Below are 17,239 nucleotides of genomic sequence, written 5' to 3'. Positions count from 1 at the left end.
AAGTTCATAATACATAATTTACCTGTGTTGGTTTTTAAGACCTTTAGATCAACTTTTTGGGTGTACTCTTTAAAAAGAATTTAATATTTAACTGCTTTAAATGATGTACGTGATCTAACCAAATAAAAACTAATGTGTATAAGATATCTTATAATCAGAACAATTTAAATGATCAAAACAATAAAGTGTGATGATATTGGACACATGTTGGTTGCTTCTCCAGCTTCCACATTTTCCTTCTTCCTTTCCAATAGCCTTGAATTTCTTTTGTGGGAATTCTAATAGTTCTGGAAAAGCTGACTCCACTTCTCTGGACCCAGAGATTGATCAGGCATAGGCGTATAACTTCAGCCAAATCAGCTGGAGTGACTCAGCACAAGTCTGACAATGCTGGGACACATGTCTATTTCTTCACTGTCAGACATGAATGCCCCAGGAGCTTCTGGCCTTTATTTCTGGTTTCATTGTTCACTCCTCTGCTTATTCAACAAACATTTATGGACATCTGCTATGTGCCAAATGGGAGAATACAAAGTTGAAAGACATGGTCATTGCCATTGACACATTTATATTATCATGGAGGAAACAGGAAGTGTGATGATAAAGGCATTAAACAGGCAAACACAAATACTAATAGAAAAAATTTTAGGGATGGATCAGATTGGCTGTTTCAGGATATTATATGAGGTAGAAACGGATGATTTGAGCACCTTTTATAGAGTTGATATTATTAAGTTTATCAGTCTTGCCTTGAGCCACCAAATTATCTGGGGTTTTGGTGAAATTCTTGCAGTAACCTAACTGTAAAAAGGAGGGCTGTAAAATCTCCTCAATTACTGGCTACTGTCTTAATCCAAAGTGCAATCTTAGCTTGATAAGTTTTCTAGGTACATAGAAATACATGGACAGTAATAATAATATTTCATATTAAAGAGGCACATAAAACAGTACACTGTGCATTAAATACCATCTAGGGACAAAAGACAACAGCAGTTTGTTTGCTTAAAGATGCTTTTTATGGGATATATCCCTTTATGCAAGATTAGGATAAAAAACACACTCCCACCATGACTATCTAGCCCATCTAATCAAGATTATACAGGGAACATATAAAATATCAGAGAATCTAGAGCAGGTATTCTCAACAGGGTAGGCCAAGTGGGAGGAATACCTTCGTAGGGAGTCATGAGAATCACCAGGGTAGTTTTTCCCAACTAAACACACTCCCATCTCACTCTAGGATTCCCATATAGGCTTCTCCTTAAAAGCACTGCAGTGGTACTTCAATCTTAGTGAATGTGTTCTACCTGTCATTTATGATGGGGCAGAGACAGCACTGAGGGCTGGTCTGGTTGCAGTGTGGAGAAAGAAAGGGTCCTAAAACAACTCACTGAGGGGATAAAAAGCAAACTGTGGAGCTTATGGATGATGACTCAAGTCATTAAGTTACAGTCTATGCCATTTATGCTTAGGAGCTTTTATCACTGCTTTTTTATATATTTATTTTTTTAGAAGTAGTTGGACACAATACCTTTGTTTTGTTTATTTTTATGTGGTGCTGAGGATCGAACCCAGGGCTCTACCCCTGAGCCACAATCCCAGCCCCTATCATTGCATTTTCTAATGTTGGCCAAACCTAGAAAGACAAAAGAATTCACAAATAGGAATTCTGATGTAAAATTCATACATCAAATGTTGTGGAGCATTCATACCAAATGGATTCTTGTTGTCAAGAAAATGTAAAGACTCTTTGCTTAGGTCCCATGTAAAAATCAACCTGGAAGTGAAGCATTTGCTCACTATATAAGCATGCAGATCTAGAAAGGATATGTGCATATCTAGCAAGGTTAATACTATTATTGATTGCTTAAAGTAGTCAATCCTAAGCTTTAGAAATGTAGGAGTGGGAGAAAAGGCAGGAGCAGTTCAGGTTGACAGCAAAATGGGACAAGGATGGTTTAATAACAGTCCTTATAAGTTTGTCTGATTGTAAATTACACTCAAAGAATTTAAGAAAATATCAGGTTACATGAAAGAATGGTTTTCATGTATTTGCCAACCTGAAATATGTTGAAAATAATTTTCCATCTCTCACGAAGATGATTTAAGGTTCAATTCAAATTTGTACTGAGTTATAAAGCATAAAGTTGTGAGATAAAGAGGGTTCAACATATGTTCTCCCAACAGATGTCCCAACATCTTGGAGTTACAATGTGATTCTTATTTTTGTCCATACTCCTATTATATAGTTGTAGTAGAAATTCTTAACTTAAAGCATTGTTGTTGTTTTTAAACCACCTTTAAAAAAAGTTAACCCTCAAATGATCCCTCTGGGTTTTAAAAATTTGGACTGTATCACTAAAAAAAAGCAACAGTGTGAAAGACATTTTGGAGGCCTTTAAACCTTAAAAAAAAATTTTAAATCCTGTGGTACCTTATTACATTCCTTGAGTCTTAGGAAATTCATACAGGCACAAGGATTCAAAGTGTTAGTGTTGGGCACCAAAACGTTATTCGGCAAATTAATGCTTTCCAAAAGAAACTTGCGAGAGGGCTTTACCCCAAACTATCGTGGAAATAATCTTTTAAGAGCTTTACAGACCAGAAGCAACCGTTGGGCCAGCGGCGGGTCAGGTCTCCAGTCCCCACCTCCGCACAGAGCGGCCAGTCTGGGCCTGGCGGCTAGCTCGCGGTCCAAATGTCCGGGACCCCAAGTCACCGCCACAACCTTGCATCCCAGCCCAATTCTCTGATCTGAGACACGGAGAATCAACACAAATGATCCCTGTAAAGTTTTACAAGGTGGGAATAATCCCACTGCTGACTTTCATAAAGCCCACCAGGCGGTGGAGGACTTGAACCGGTTCGTCTTGGAGTCTGCGCGGTCCTAGGGTGAAATGCCGGTTCCCGGGACTTGCTCAGGGCGCCGGGACGGTGCTGGCAGAGGTGAGCAGGCGGCTGAAGCGAGGAGCACAGCAGTGGGGTGTCAGTCGTCAAAACGGGGTCTGGGTCCTCGGGAAAAATGAAGTCGCCCATTTTCCTCCTCTAACTTGAGCCTCTCACGCTTCTTCCCGTGCCCTGGTGAGACCACCTAGCACCACCGTCTCACCCGGTCTCCTCCAGCCACAGGAAACGACAGACATTAGGACCTCGCGGAAGTCGCAAGAGAAGCCAGCCAGGCAGCAGTTGGGCGTGGCTTCTCCGAGAAAGGCGGTCCCTGGGGGCGGAGAGATCTACGTAACCGTCAGCTCAGATCTCTGATTGGCTGAATTGCAGTGCGCGGAGCCCGCTAGCGTCTCCGCCCGGCCCAGCCGCTCCTCCTCCTCTCCCAGCCGCTGGGTCCTTGCCGGCTCGCGAGGGAACCGCTGAGGCGCCGCCGCCCCAGCCCAGTGCGGACGACAGAGAGGGGAGGCGGAAGGAGGACACGCTTGCTCGCTCCCACCCGCACCAGGGCTCCCATTGCCGGCGCGGAGCCCAGGGGGAGGAGCCGCTGCGGGCACGCCCCGCCTCCGGCCCGGGAAGAGGACGCCAGCGACCCCGCCGGCCGGCCGCCGCCCCCCTCGCCGGTCGAGACCCACCCCCGGCCCTCCCCCGGCGGCATGGAGGGGCCCCGCTCCTGACGGCCGCGCCGCCGCCTCGGCCCCCGCCCCGCGGCCCCTCCTGCCCGCCCCCGCTCGCATGTCCGCGCCGCCCTAGCCGAGGATGCTGAGGATGAAGCTGCCGCTGAAGCCGACGCACCCTGCTGAGCCGCCGCCCGAGGTGGAGGAGCCCGAGGCGAACGCGCGGCCGGGCGCGAAGGCGCCGCCGCGCCGTCGCCGCGACTGCCGCCCCCCGCCGCCACCGCCGCCGCCCGCGGGCCCGCCGCGGGGCCCCCAGCCTCCGCAGCCGCCGCTGCCCCGGGGGCTCGGGCCGCCTGTTGCTGGCGGGGCGGCGGCGGGGGCGGGGATGCCGGGCGGCGGCGGCGGGGGACCCGCGGCGGCGCTGCGCGAGCAGGAACGAGTGTACGAGTGGTTCGGGTTGGTGCTGGGTTCGGCGCAGCGCCTGGAGTTCATGTGCGGGCTGCTGGACCTGTGCAACCCGCTGGAGCTGCGCTTCCTCGGCTCGTGCCTGGAGGACCTGGCGCGCAAGGACTACCACTACCTGCGCGATTCCGAGGCCAAGGCCAACGGCCTCTTGGACCCAGGGCCTCTGGCTGACTTCCGAGAGCCCGCCGTGCGCTCGCGCCTCATCGTCTACCTGGCGTTGCTGGGCTCGGAAAACCGGGAGGCTGCCGGCCGCCTTCACCGCCTTCTGCCCCAGGTGGACTCGGTGCTCAAGAGCCTGCGCGCGGCCCGCGGCGAGGGTTCGCGGGGTGCCGCGGAGGACGAGACGGGTGGCGAGGACGGCAACGGCGAGCAGGATGCCGAGAAGGACGGCTCCGGCCCGGAAGGCGGCGGCGCCGAGCCCGGGGCGGGAGGCGGGCTCGGCTTCAGGGCCCAGGAGGAACTGCTGCTGCTCTTCACCATGGCTTCGCTGCACCCGGCTTTCTCCTTCCATCAGCGGGTCACCCTCAGGGAGCACCTGGAAAGGCTCCGCACCGCGCTCCGCGGGGGCCCCGAAGAAACGGAGGTGGAGTCGTGCAACTTTGCCGGCTCCAGGGCCCAGGTAAGGCACGCGGAGCCTCCCAGGATTCGCGGTTCAGTCGGTGCCGCGACGGCCTCTCGGGCCTCGCCCTGGAACGCCCCTTGACCTAGCCCCACTCTGGTGCAGGTGGCTCGGGATTCCCACCCCGAGGCTCACAGCCTGGGAGTCCTGGTCTTCATTTTGATGGGCCGTTTAGTTCCACTCCCTCCTCCCTCCCCCCACCCCTTGCACACAGAGCCACCCGCCATAACAGAATGCTCTAGAAGTCTGCTCCGTGCCGGAGTTGTCACGGAAGACGTGTAGCTCCCAGCCCAGGGCCCTTTTCGGACGGAGGGTCTCGGGACGTTTTTGGCCTTGAGCATCTCTGCGCACTAGGTGCAGGGGAAAGGTGGAGCGCTAGAAGAGCCTGGTAACGGCAATCTAACCCCGGGCAGTGCCCACCTCCCCTTTCTGGCTTACTGGTCTTAAAGCTCTACCTCACTCCCAGGGGGAGGTGACCGAAAGGTGTTGCCCTTATCTTTGGCATAAAGGGACTGGTTTTTTTTGTTTGTTTGTTATTTTTAATGCCAGTGTATGTATTCAGTGGAGTCGTGTAGGTCATTTGGAATAGGAATTCAGAGAACTTGGTACTCCCAGAAGAAACCCGATGTGGAGATCTGTGAATTGACAGAACTAAGTGGTAAGGCAGGTGGTCTGGATAAAGAAACCTTTCGGAGGGTCGTCCGGTTATGCCCTTTATAACCAACTTTCTAACACTGGAATATCTGGTGGCCTTTATTATAGCCATTAATATTGTCCAAAAGAGTTATTTAAACGCCAGAGTAAAGTAGATGAGAATCTAGATGAGCCACTTGTAACAAACATTAAAAAAATGAATTTTTATAGAGCTATGAAAATTTATTTAGGCCTAATAAAGGCCTTGAAAGTGACAATTTAAGGGAGAAAGGGGGGTAGGTTTCAGAGTAAAAACCATGTACATTAAGAGCTTATTTTTGTGAATCAGACTTTTCAAAATATTGATTTGGATGTCATGCATTTTAACTTAAGTGATCTCTAGGATGCTGTAGTGGAAAAGGGGATTTCCCACCTCACTTCAAAGTTAATTCAACTTATGTATTTGCTGTCATTCATTATCCTAGTGCTAAAATTGGGGATTATGTTTCATTAACGGTTGTGTGAACTCAGTACCCATGGACTCAAGTCATTTGGGGGCTGAAAAGGACTTAACAGAATCTGGGCTGAGCGCCTCCTTTAAACTACCAGCATTCTGTGAAGTGACTAATTTACGGTGTAGAATTACCAAATTCAGGTATAGTAATGCTAGTACCTAGCATTTTCTTGTTGAGTGTGAATTTTTACTATTCTCCAGTGTCTGTGTTCTACTAGCATACAAGTGTGTTATGATGTAAAGCTCATTCCACCCTTAATCCTACTCACCAATATATCTGAAGAGAGGCAGCATAGCCATTAAAAAAAGAAAGCATGAATGCAGTCAGGCACAATGCTTAGTTAGATATCCTAACATTCTTTCTTGTAATAGTGTATATTATAAAGATAACCTGGAATTCTAGATCTGATGAACTGTCTCACAACCGGAACCGCTTGTATCATTCCATTCATACCATCCAATAAGGGTAACAGTACACCGCTGATTTTGGATTTTCAAATTCTAGATTTTTTTTACCTTTTTTTTCTTTAAATTTTTGCTTTTAATATGAATATTATAAAGCAAGTAGACCAAGGGAAGCCATGTGTGCTAACCAGAGTAATGAGATTTTTATCTTGACCGCAGTGCATGGCCTTTTCTGGCAACCAGTGAGTGCTGGGAGGAGTGGACAAAGCAGGTTGGGCATCCTGCCATTAATTTCAGCACATTAGTTCTCAGGAAGTGCGGTGCTGTGGCCATCAGTTGGAGTGGGGGAATAAATCATAGGGGGTACATTGTACTACAGGTGACACTGAAGGCTATTTCTAGACGCTTAGTATGATGAACTTTTTTCTCTGGGAGTTTGGGGTGGTACCATCATTTCTGTCTTAATGACCCCGCATTTTCTGCTTATTAGAGTGGCCTCCGAGTCCTCCAGGTGTGGCTCCTTTGGGCCTTGAAGTCTTGTGGCCTTGGGCTGTCACTCCGAGGCTGCTGGTGCTGATTTAAATCCTCTTTCGCTGCAGTCCACCCCAGCTGTTGCTCTGCCTTGCTCCACCTTGCGTCCCCAGGGAGGGAGGGCCTACCTCGGAGTTTGCTGGGAGGAGCCCGAGGCTCGCGCGTTCAGCGCGTGGAGGCGCCGAAGCCCGCGGGAGGACTTGGCGGTCACGCGCCGGCGTGGGCCCGCAGACGGCGGTGTGGGCCTGTCCCGCAGGCTCCTCCCTCCCCACCCCGCAAGATGGCGGCCGCGCGCCCCCACGTGATCGTGCCAGGTCCCCGGGAGGGCAGGCCGCGCCCGCCGCGCCCACTGCGCCCACTGCGCCCCTGCCCCGCATGCTCTGGGACCGCTTGGCCGTGACGGTACCGTAGGAAACGGGCAATTCGTAGGGCATCCCTTTCCTGCCCCGGAAGTAACCTTGTGGTCACAAGCAACTTCTAATTGCTTAGGAATCCTGTTTTTTTCTTATTGCTGCTCAGGCGAAGCTCTTTGGTCTTTCAAACGGCGTGTTTTCACCCCCACTAATGGATAAAATAAGAGTTTTCTCCTAATTTTCTATTTAAGAAAAATTATAATAGACCAAAATAGTGTTTCTGGCTCCCTCAAAGATTTGTTTCATGTAATATGAAGCAGTTTCTCTTAAAAAAAAAAAAGAAAGAAACAAAACTGACGTTTACAAGTAGAACATGCTTTTTCCCTTATTTTTTTTAATTATGGTATATTATAGTTATAATAGTGGTGTTCATTATGCCATATTCTGACATACAGCTAATTTGACCAATCTCATTCCCTGTATTTCCTCTTTCCTTTTGCTTCCTATTTACTTGCTTTACTAATCTCTCCTATTGTTTTAAATAGTGCTTTATAATATTTATATTATTGGGATTCATTGTGGTATAATCACACATGGACCAAGAGCATAATTTGGTAGATTTCATAGAAAGTGCATTTCGATATTAGTTACAAGCCTTAGAATTGCCCCCTTTCAGCACGTAAGTGTCATGGTTACAATGTTAATAGTTGAGATGACAAGTCCACAGATTACCACTAGAATATACTCACTGGGTCATATTAGAAAACAAAAAGATTGAACGAGTATGTTTTTACATTTTGTCATTTCCAAAGGATTTTAATTTTCAATGTGATTTGGATGATGTTTTGGTAAATGTTACATCCAATAACTTATAGATTTCAGTAAGTTTATGAATAGTAGTGAAAATACTCATTAATAATGTCCTACAAAGTATGTGTGATTGGTATAGTTAGACCACATGTATAGTATAGTATAGTTTAGTTGAAAACACCTGACTGGTTTCAAAAATAGGTCTCCTTATATTACTAGGAAGCTACATTATTAAGTATGTGTTAGGAACAGGAAACTGCCTAAGTATTTTAAAGGTTACTAGCATTGTTGCTGCTTCATTGAGGAGACACCAAACAAGACAAGCTTCCTATGTTTGCATGCTTAAGACACTGAGGTATTCATGAGCATGGATATTCTAATATTGGAGCTTTATCCCCCCAAATATAAAAATATGTAAGAAATATAAAATAAATAGACATTGTAGTGGTGTCAGGATTGTGAGTTTAGCCATTCTCTGGTGGTTGTGTTTTCAGGATCCTTAAATTTTAGTTGCCTGACTTAGCAAATAGTACTAAAGTTTGAATGAAGGATAAAAACTTAACACTAAGACACGCAATGCTATATTTTAATGTCATTTAAGCCCATAAATCATGTTTGAACTCAGTATCATTTGAACTTTCAAAAATTCATTGGCTATGGCTTATTAAAATTAGTAAAATTACTAAAAAAAAAAAAAGTTCAAAATTGTTACTTTTTCTTAGTATAAATTATCTTTATCATACTTGGTAGACCAAATACTTTCACAAATTTTGCAATACAGATAATGCTGGGGCCTGAAAAAGAAAATAGAAAGATTTGAACACAAATGCTGTTACTTCTAGAAAGCTTGATTGCCAACTAGAATAGAGGGAACATCTACGTAAAATGAGGACTGTTTGTTAAGATTTCTGTTGTATTAGACTAAAAAGATGCTTTTAAAAAAATGATTTCAAAAGAATAGTTTTAATGCTTACTGGCATTAGATACCTTTATTTCATTCATTGACCACTGCTAGAATATTTGATATTTTAAAGTGTGTCATTGGAGCAGTGGGCCTGTGTAAGGATTCCTCACTTAAACCATTGGGTATGATAACAGTACTAGTATTTGAATTGTAGAATTCAGTGACCAAGTACTCTAGTGTCTGCTACATGGTCTTCAGTAAACAGGAGCAATTTTAGGTAGAAGATTAGCTTTGCATGGAAGTTAGTAGCAGGTAGTTGTGGATATAGAAATCTCAAGAGTGTGGAGCAAGAATAACCTGCAACTGCAGCAAAGAATAAAGGAATAAAAGCAGCAGTTTAGTTATAAGAGCCTTTGGAAGAGGTTTTTTAAAATATCCTAATTAAGTAGTGATTATTTTAATAGCAAGTAATCACTAAAATTTTGCGTATCTTTCCCCAGGTACATTTTTTCTGTACGATGGTTTTCTCAGATAAAAACCCTGAGGGCAAGTGTCATACTAAGGGTGTTGGGGGGGAGAGGGTGGAAAGGAAGCAAATTCTTTTCAAGTTAACTAAGATATGTTTATATCTATGTATCTACATAGAAATTTTTCTTTACTACTTTTTTTTTTTGCGGGCGTGGGGGGGGATTGAAAGGATGTTGTAGAGGCAATCAAAAAGCCTTGAGCTATAGCCATGTTTAATAGAGCCCTTGTTAGAGGTTTAAATTCAAGGTCTTCTACTAGTTCTGTAATATTAACCAGGCCACTACAACCCCCAGGCCTCATTCTTGTCTGTAAAGTGGGGATGGTAACTACCTTTTGAGGTTGTAGTGATTGAATTAATAAGTTGCATAATAATTCACACTGTATCATGAACACCATTCACAGTTGAAAATAATGTTTAGTGCAGTTTTCTTTTCCACTAAGGTACAGCCTCCCATTTTCAGGAATGTGAGTTTTTTCCCTTTGCTTTTCCACTTAATGAAAGTCTCTGTGGTGGAGTATTTCGTATATATTTCTTTATTGCTATTGGACAGATTGATGTTCAGAAGGATGGACTATTAAAAAGGCAGTATTTGAGACACGTTTATTTGGGACTATTATTTTTCACCAGGAATCTGTTAAAACCTGAAAGGAAGTAATTCTCTGAATTACAGATCATTAAAATATGTTCTTCCTGTATTGTATTAGGAATGGGGAAAATACATATTTTGAATTTAGAATATCATGAATTACCGTGCAATTATAATCTACTTAAATCTTTAACCAGTTTTCATATTTAACTAGGAAACTATACTGTAAATTAAAGCTGTTTTGAAGTTTTGTTAAATTACATAAAGAAAATTTTTATATTTTCTCTTTATAGATGTTATCAAACTGGCTAATTTTTGAGGCTTATTTAAATTTTTTGTTTTTGAGAAATGTTAAGTTTGTTGTTTTGAAAACAAGCAAAAAGGCCTGTAATTACTCTCAGCATACAGGGTTTTAATGTTAGTGGCTATATTGTTCATTAAGAAAGATTGTATGTAGGAGTAGTACTTAACCAGAATTCTTTGTGACAGAAGCCTCCTTCATTCGGGAACTATTTTTGGTTCCTATTTTTGTAAATTGTCATTGTAGAAGGGAAGTGCCTGGTCAGGTGTTTATGTTACAGGTGGTAGAGCCTTGGGCCCTTGGTAGTCCATTTGCTTCTGTTCCTATGCTCCAGGGAATAAGTGACCTTTTATTCTTTTCCACTTGTCTTGGTTCATTAGAACTATCTGATGCTCATTCAGGTGGTTTATTTGAGGTGAGATTTGGGTTTTGAAAGGTCATTTTCCAAGCTTGAGTGCCTAGTATAAGATAGGGATAGCATACTCATCTAATTTATATAACTACTGTGAAGAAAATGTGGTAATAATGTACATGAAAATGCTGGGTAAACAGAGTGAGGTTACATACATTGTTCAAAGAATGATTAGCACAATTTGGCTGAAATGGATAAATAAAACTATAGATGTTTAAATAGATAATAGTGGTTGGGCTAGAGGGCCTTGAAGGGCCCATTAAAGGACTAGGTTGTCAACAGGTCTCATGTGAGCCAATGAAAATATTTGTGTGTGCACATGCCTATGTAATCTCCCTGAAGGTCAGCTGTCACTTTAAACTTAATCTGTCTTAAAAGAACACATCATTGATAAAAAGGGATCTTCCAAACTCATTCAGTGCTCTCATTATATTTCAGTCACCCAGGTTTGCTTGATCACCTTAATCCTCTTCTCCCCTCGTGTCCTGGCTGCCCTTTCCTTATTCTTGCTGACACTGTTCTATTTTGGGATTTGGGCCTAGACACTTACAGTAGTCCCCTGATTCCCTGTCTTCAGCTCTTCCACCTGTTTTGGATACTATTACTAGATACATCTTCCTAAATCAGTATTTCATCATTCTACGTTTTCTTTCAGTGATTATGGACCCTGGCCTCTAATAGGTCTTTGACTTATCGTCCCATTTATCCACTTTTTCTTCACGTCTTGCCTTTCATTTGGGCTGGGTTCGTGCCATCACCTCTTGCATGATGTTCTTTCTAATTATCCTTTTGGCAGTCTTGTAAGATTCTTTGCCAGTTTCAAATTCTAGTAGCACGTGTATTCTGTTAGAGTTTTGGTACTTCTATAATTCTTTGTTATTTTTTTTTAAAGAGAAAGAATCTTTTAGTATTTATTTTTTAGTTTTCGGTGGATACAACATCTTTATTTTATTTTTATGTGGTGCTAAGGATCGAACCCAGCACCCCGTGCATGCCAGGTGAGCGCGCTACCGCTTGAGCCACATCCCCAGCCCCTATTTTTTTTTTTTTTGGTTCTTTTTAAGTTATGTATACATGACAGTAGAATTCATTTTGATAAAATTGTACAAGCATGGAATATATATTCTAGTTAGAACCTCATTCATATGGATGTACATGATAGAGGATTCACTATGGTATATTCGTATAAGTACATAGGAAAATTATTTTGGATTCATTTCACTGGCTTTCCTTTTCCTATCTCCCTCCTTTACCTTCATTCCCTTTCATTTAACTTGAATATCTGTTTTCCTCTCTCCCCCTTATTGTGTTAGCTTCCACATATCAGCAAAAACAGTTGACCTTTGGTTTTTTGGGGGCTGGCTTATTTCACTTACCACATAGTCCATCCATTTATTTGCAAATGTTATTTTGGCTGAGTAATACTCCATTGTGTATATATACCACCATTTCTTTATACATTCATCTGTTAAAGGCATTTTAGGTTGGTTTCATAGCTTAGCAATTGTGTATTGAGCTGCTATAAACATAAATGTGGCTACGTCACTATAGTATGCTGATTTTCAATTTTTTGACTGTAAACCAAGGAGTGGAATAGTTGGGTCAATGGAAATGGTGGTTCCGTTCCTAATTTTTTGAGAAGTCTCCATACTGCTTTCCAGAGTGGTTGCACCAATTTGCAGTCCCACCAGCAATGTGTGAGTGCTCCTTTTTTATATTTTTTAATATTTTTATTTTATTTATTTATTATTTTTGTAGTACTGACGAAGTACTACAGTACCTCACTCATGGTAAGGCAAGTGCTCTACCACTAAGCTAAAACTGCAGTGCAGCCCCATGAATGTGCCTCCCTTCAATATCCTCACTAAGATTTATTGTTACTTGTATTCTTGATAATTGCCATTTTGATTAGAGTGAGATGAAATCTCAGTGTAATTTTAATTTTCATTTCTCTCATTGCTAGGGATGTTGAACATTTTTTCGTATATTGACCATTTGTGTTTCTTCTTCTGGGAAGTATCTATTCAGTTCCTTTGCCCATTTATTGATTGGGTTATTTGGGTTATTTGATGCTAAGTTTTGTGAGTTCTTTGTATATACTGGAAATTAACGCTCTTGAGGGGCAGGTGGCAAGGATTCTCTCCCATTCTGTATGCTTTTTTTTCACGTTCTTGATTGTTTCCTTTGTGAAGAAGCCTTTTAGTTTGATGCCATCCCATTTATTGATTATTGAGTACATCCTGTGCTTTAGGAGTCTTATTAAGGAAGTCAGTTCCTGAGCCAATATGTTAAGAGTGTTGGGGCGTCATTTGAGTTGAGTGTTGTACAGGGTGAGTGAGGGGTTAAATTTCATTCAACTACAAGCTGGGAACGGTGGCACCCACCTGTAATCTCACCAGGTCTGGAGGCTGAGGCAGGAGGATTGTAAGTTCAAAGCCAGCCTCTCAGCAAAAGCAGGGCACTAAGCAACTCAGTGAGACCCTATCTCTAAATAAACTACAAAAAACAGGGCTGGAGATGTGGCTTACTGGTCAAGTGCCCCTGAATTTAATCTCTTCCCCCCCAAAAAAAATATTTCTTTCTACTGCATATGGATTTCCAGTTCCCAGCAACATTTGTTTTATTTTGTACCATGTATATAATATTTGCATTATTTTAACATATAAACTGATCTTTCTTACTAGATATTTTAAGTTTTCCTGAAGATTATGCATCATATCTCATTTTTTATCAGCATTGCATATATCATAAGTGCTCAGTCATAATCTCATATACTTAAACTTTTCAAATATTGTTCCAAAAATACCAGTATGATAAACTTCTTTAAGACTAAGTGCATCAGGCAGTGATTTGTGTGTGTGTGTGTGTGTGTGTGTGTGTGTGTGTGTGTGTGTTGGGCAGGGGGTGTGGGGGACTTATTTTGAATTGTACTTACCCAGGTACTTTATAAAATGTTTGCTGCCATATAGTATAGTCATTCTTGCTTTGGAAATAATAAAAGGAATTCTTTCTTTAGATAAAGAGTGTGTTATGGTACAGATTTGAAACAAACCTTCAGTGTTGAATAGTGGTGTTTATTAAATATTATTTCAAAATTTGACCATTTGTACTCCCTCAATAAACTTTTGTGTGTGGGATGCATCAATTGGTACAAACCTGATAGTAGTGTTTGGACAGAATGGAAAAGTCCTAAGTTACAATTTCCTTATTCTTTGGGTAGTTGAGTGTGTGGCCTCCAATGTTTGATTTTCAATTTGTGATTTGCTTGAGAGGTGATGTGAGTCACTTGTGGAGTTGGGATAGTACCTTGCTTTTGGTTAGAAAGTTAAATGCTTTGGTCACTGGAATGAGCACTGTATAAAAATATGTGTTGTGAAATTTTTATGTTTCTTGTTAAGACTGTCTAAATTGGGATAGTTTCCCACAGTATAACTGATTTTTGTTTTAGTGGTTCTCGAGGGGACAGTATAATCACAAATAGACCAACTACTATAAAGTTTGGGAGCACTTTCTTGAGAAAGAGCCCATCCCATATTCAGAGGGGCTGCCCAGTGATATGAGTAGTTTTGTTGGATTGGGGAAGTGGTTTGGTTATCTTAGGGTAAGTGCCTGTTCTCACAGGTGCAGGTAATGCCAAATCCTAATATAGCATTTCCCAGCACTGGAATACTGATAGCCACTCTCTGTTGGGGCTAGTAAATACCAAAATTTTGATCTCTCACTCCTGTGTGAGTTTTATAAATAGCTTTTAAATTTAGTCGGAGTGGTTTGGTACATGCTGAGGCTTGGAGACAAAAAGAAACAATTAGTAGGTATTTCATGGGTTGATGCATTTAGGTCCTTGGATAGAAGCTCAGACTCTATTTTATCCCTAGTTTATTGAACAGGAGGCTTTTGTTTGATATTTATTTATTTTTGGTGGTTTGGGGGATCAAACCCAGGGCCTCACATGTGCTGGTCAGGTGTTCTACCACTAAGGTATATCATATCCCCAGCCCTGTAAATTGTGTTCCTTTTTATTTTTATATAATTTTTTATATTTATTTTTTAGTTATAGGTGGACACATATGTTTATTTTATTTTTATGTGGTGCTGATGATTTAGTACCTCACACATGCTAGGCAAACACTCTACCACTGAGCCACAACCCCAGCCCTTAAATCATGTTCTTAAAGTTAACTTCAGTTTTTAAAATTGTGGTTTTTGATTATGAAGCAAACTACTTTCTCATGATTGCTTCTGTTGCTCCATCTCCAGAACTTTTCTCTCATCCTAAATTGTGACTCTGTACATGTTAAACAGTTCCTTATATCCTCTCCCCCTAGCCCATGGTAACCATTATTATTGTCTTGTCTTTTCTTTTTGGTATGGGGTGCTTTACCATTAGCCACCTCTCTAGCCCTTTTTATTTTTTGAGACAGAGTCACCAAGTTGCTTAGGGCCTTGCTAAGTTGCTGAGACGGGCCTTGAATTTGTGAGCCTCCTGCTTCAGCCTCCTAAGTTGCTGGGATTACAGTCATGTACTGTCATACCTGGCCCATTATTATAATTTCTTTATGAGTTTAATAACATAACTTAAGTGGAATAATATTTTTTCTTTTGTGTCTTACTTATTTCACTTGAGTACTGTCCTCAAGATTCACCCATATCATAGTATCAGAATTCCATTCCTTTTAATGCTGAGTAATATACAGTCATGTATATACCACATTTTATCTGTTCATTCATCAGTGGACATTTGAATTGTTTCCACCTTGTGGCTGTTGTGAATAATGCAGCTGTGAATAGTTGTGTGCAAATTATATTTGAGGGAAAGCAGTTCTTTTGAGCATATATCTAGAAATAGAATTGCTGGATCATATGGTGATTCTTTGTTTAATTGTTTTTAGGAACTGCCATATTTTCTTTCATAGTGACTGTACCATTTCATATTCCCACCATCAGTGCATCGGGGTTTGTGCATCAGGGTATCCACATCCACACTAGCACTTGTTTTCTGTGTTTAGATAATAACCATCCTAATGGGTATAAAGTGATATCTCATTGTGGTTTTGATTTGCCTGTCCCTTATGAAGAGTGTTGTTTTGCATATTTTTGCATTTATTTGTATTTGAAAGAATATTTTTTGGAGGGAGTACTGGGGATTGAACTCAGTGGCACTCAACCACTGAGCCACAGCCTATTGTATATTTTATTTAGAGACAGGGTCTCACTGAGTTGCTTAGCATCTTGCTTTTGCTGAGGCTGGCTTTGAACTAGCTATCCTTTTGCCTCAGCCTCCCACCTCAGCCTCCAGAGCTACTGGAATTACACCACGGCCGGCAAGACTGTACCCACCTGTGAGCAATGTAAGAAATGGTTGACCCTAGGCAAGAAGCTTCTCTCACTTAACACAACAATTTGAGAGAGGATTATGACACTTTATTTCTGTTTCCTCCCCTCCCCCCCCAGGACTTTGTGCACACTAAGCAGACATTATGCCACTGATCTACCCCTAGCTCCACATTTCTGTCGATTTTTGATATACTTCAAGCAGTGTTGAGTTTTTCAAAAACAAAGTCCCTCTTAGGCAAATGTGATCCTACAACTTTGTAACGAAAGATAATATGTCCTGGGTTACGGTATAATAATTTGGTTGTTATTAAAGGAATTCATACGAACATTTTAAAAAATATTGAAAATTGATAAATGCCATTAAGCTAAACATTTCCAAGGTTGGATGTTGAAATAAGAGGTCTGTGTTCTTCTCATTAGATGGTTCTTTATTGTGGGTTCCAGAAGACACTGTTAGGCTGAAGCTTAGTTCCCAAGAGTATAATGTGGTGCTTTATTCCCACAAATAGAGCTGTCAACTGGCAGCTCATACTCCTCATCAGACCAGAGAGTGTGATTATATAGGACAGCAAAGTACCTTAAATGGAGATTCTTGGGAATTTTTAAGTTTTTGGATCATTTCATTTCTTTACACAACTAAAAAAATCAATGCAGATATATAGAAATGTGATTGGTTCTTGAAACTGTGAGTCAATTTTGATGAGTGGTGTTTTCGATTCTGAAGGGATAAGGTCTATTTTATTTTTTGGTTTAATATGTCATAGTAACAATATGTACATAATAGTGCTTTAATTATGGGAAGCTGTAAGATTAGCATGCTCTTTATTACTACAAGCAGCAGATCTCCTAGGCATAAACTAGTTCATTATTGATTGGTGGAGCCAACTCAATTAGGTTTGCTGTTAGAAGATGTGTTAGTCAGCTTTTTGTTGCTGTGATCAAATACCTGACCAGAACAGCTTAGAGGAAGAAAAGTTTATTTTGTGCTCACAGTTTCAAAGGTCTTAGTCCAAGTTGGTTGATTCCAGTACTCTGAGCATGAGATGAGGATGAACATCATGGTGGAAAAGTATGGTGGAGGAAAGCTGCTCGGCTCCTGGCATTTGGGAAGCAGAGAGGAGGGGCCAGGGACAGATATAGACCAAGGCCATGCCAACAGTGACCTGTTTCCTCCAGCCATGCCTTCCCCCCCTACAGTTACCACCCAGTAGTCCATTCAAATTATTAACCCATCAAATGGATTAATTCATTGGTGAGGTTACATCTCTCATAATCTAATCATT

General features: G+C 42.0%; 1 protein-coding gene across 4 annotated transcripts in view; it reads left to right on the top strand.

Annotated features, from left to right (window-relative positions):
* The first annotated feature begins 3,702 nt into the window (after positions 1-3,702).
* Positions 3,703-17,239, top strand: part of Zcchc2 (zinc finger CCHC-type containing 2) — a 59,250-nt gene continuing 45,713 nt past the window's right edge. For all 4 annotated transcript variants that reach the window (XM_078029919.1, XM_013357585.3, XM_078029920.1 and 1 more), the window contains exon 1: positions 3,703-4,644. In XM_078029919.1, coding sequence (XP_077886045.1) covers positions 3,703-4,644 — 942 coding nt within the window. The remainder of the gene's footprint in view (positions 4,645-17,239) is intronic.

Source organism: Ictidomys tridecemlineatus, chromosome 13 (assembly GCF_052094955.1).
Source record: "Ictidomys tridecemlineatus isolate mIctTri1 chromosome 13, mIctTri1.hap1, whole genome shotgun sequence".
Classification (NCBI taxonomy): domain Eukaryota; kingdom Metazoa; phylum Chordata; class Mammalia; order Rodentia; family Sciuridae; genus Ictidomys; species Ictidomys tridecemlineatus.
The sequence above is the reverse complement of the archived record's forward strand: the minus strand, read 5'-3'. Positions and strand labels throughout refer to the sequence as shown.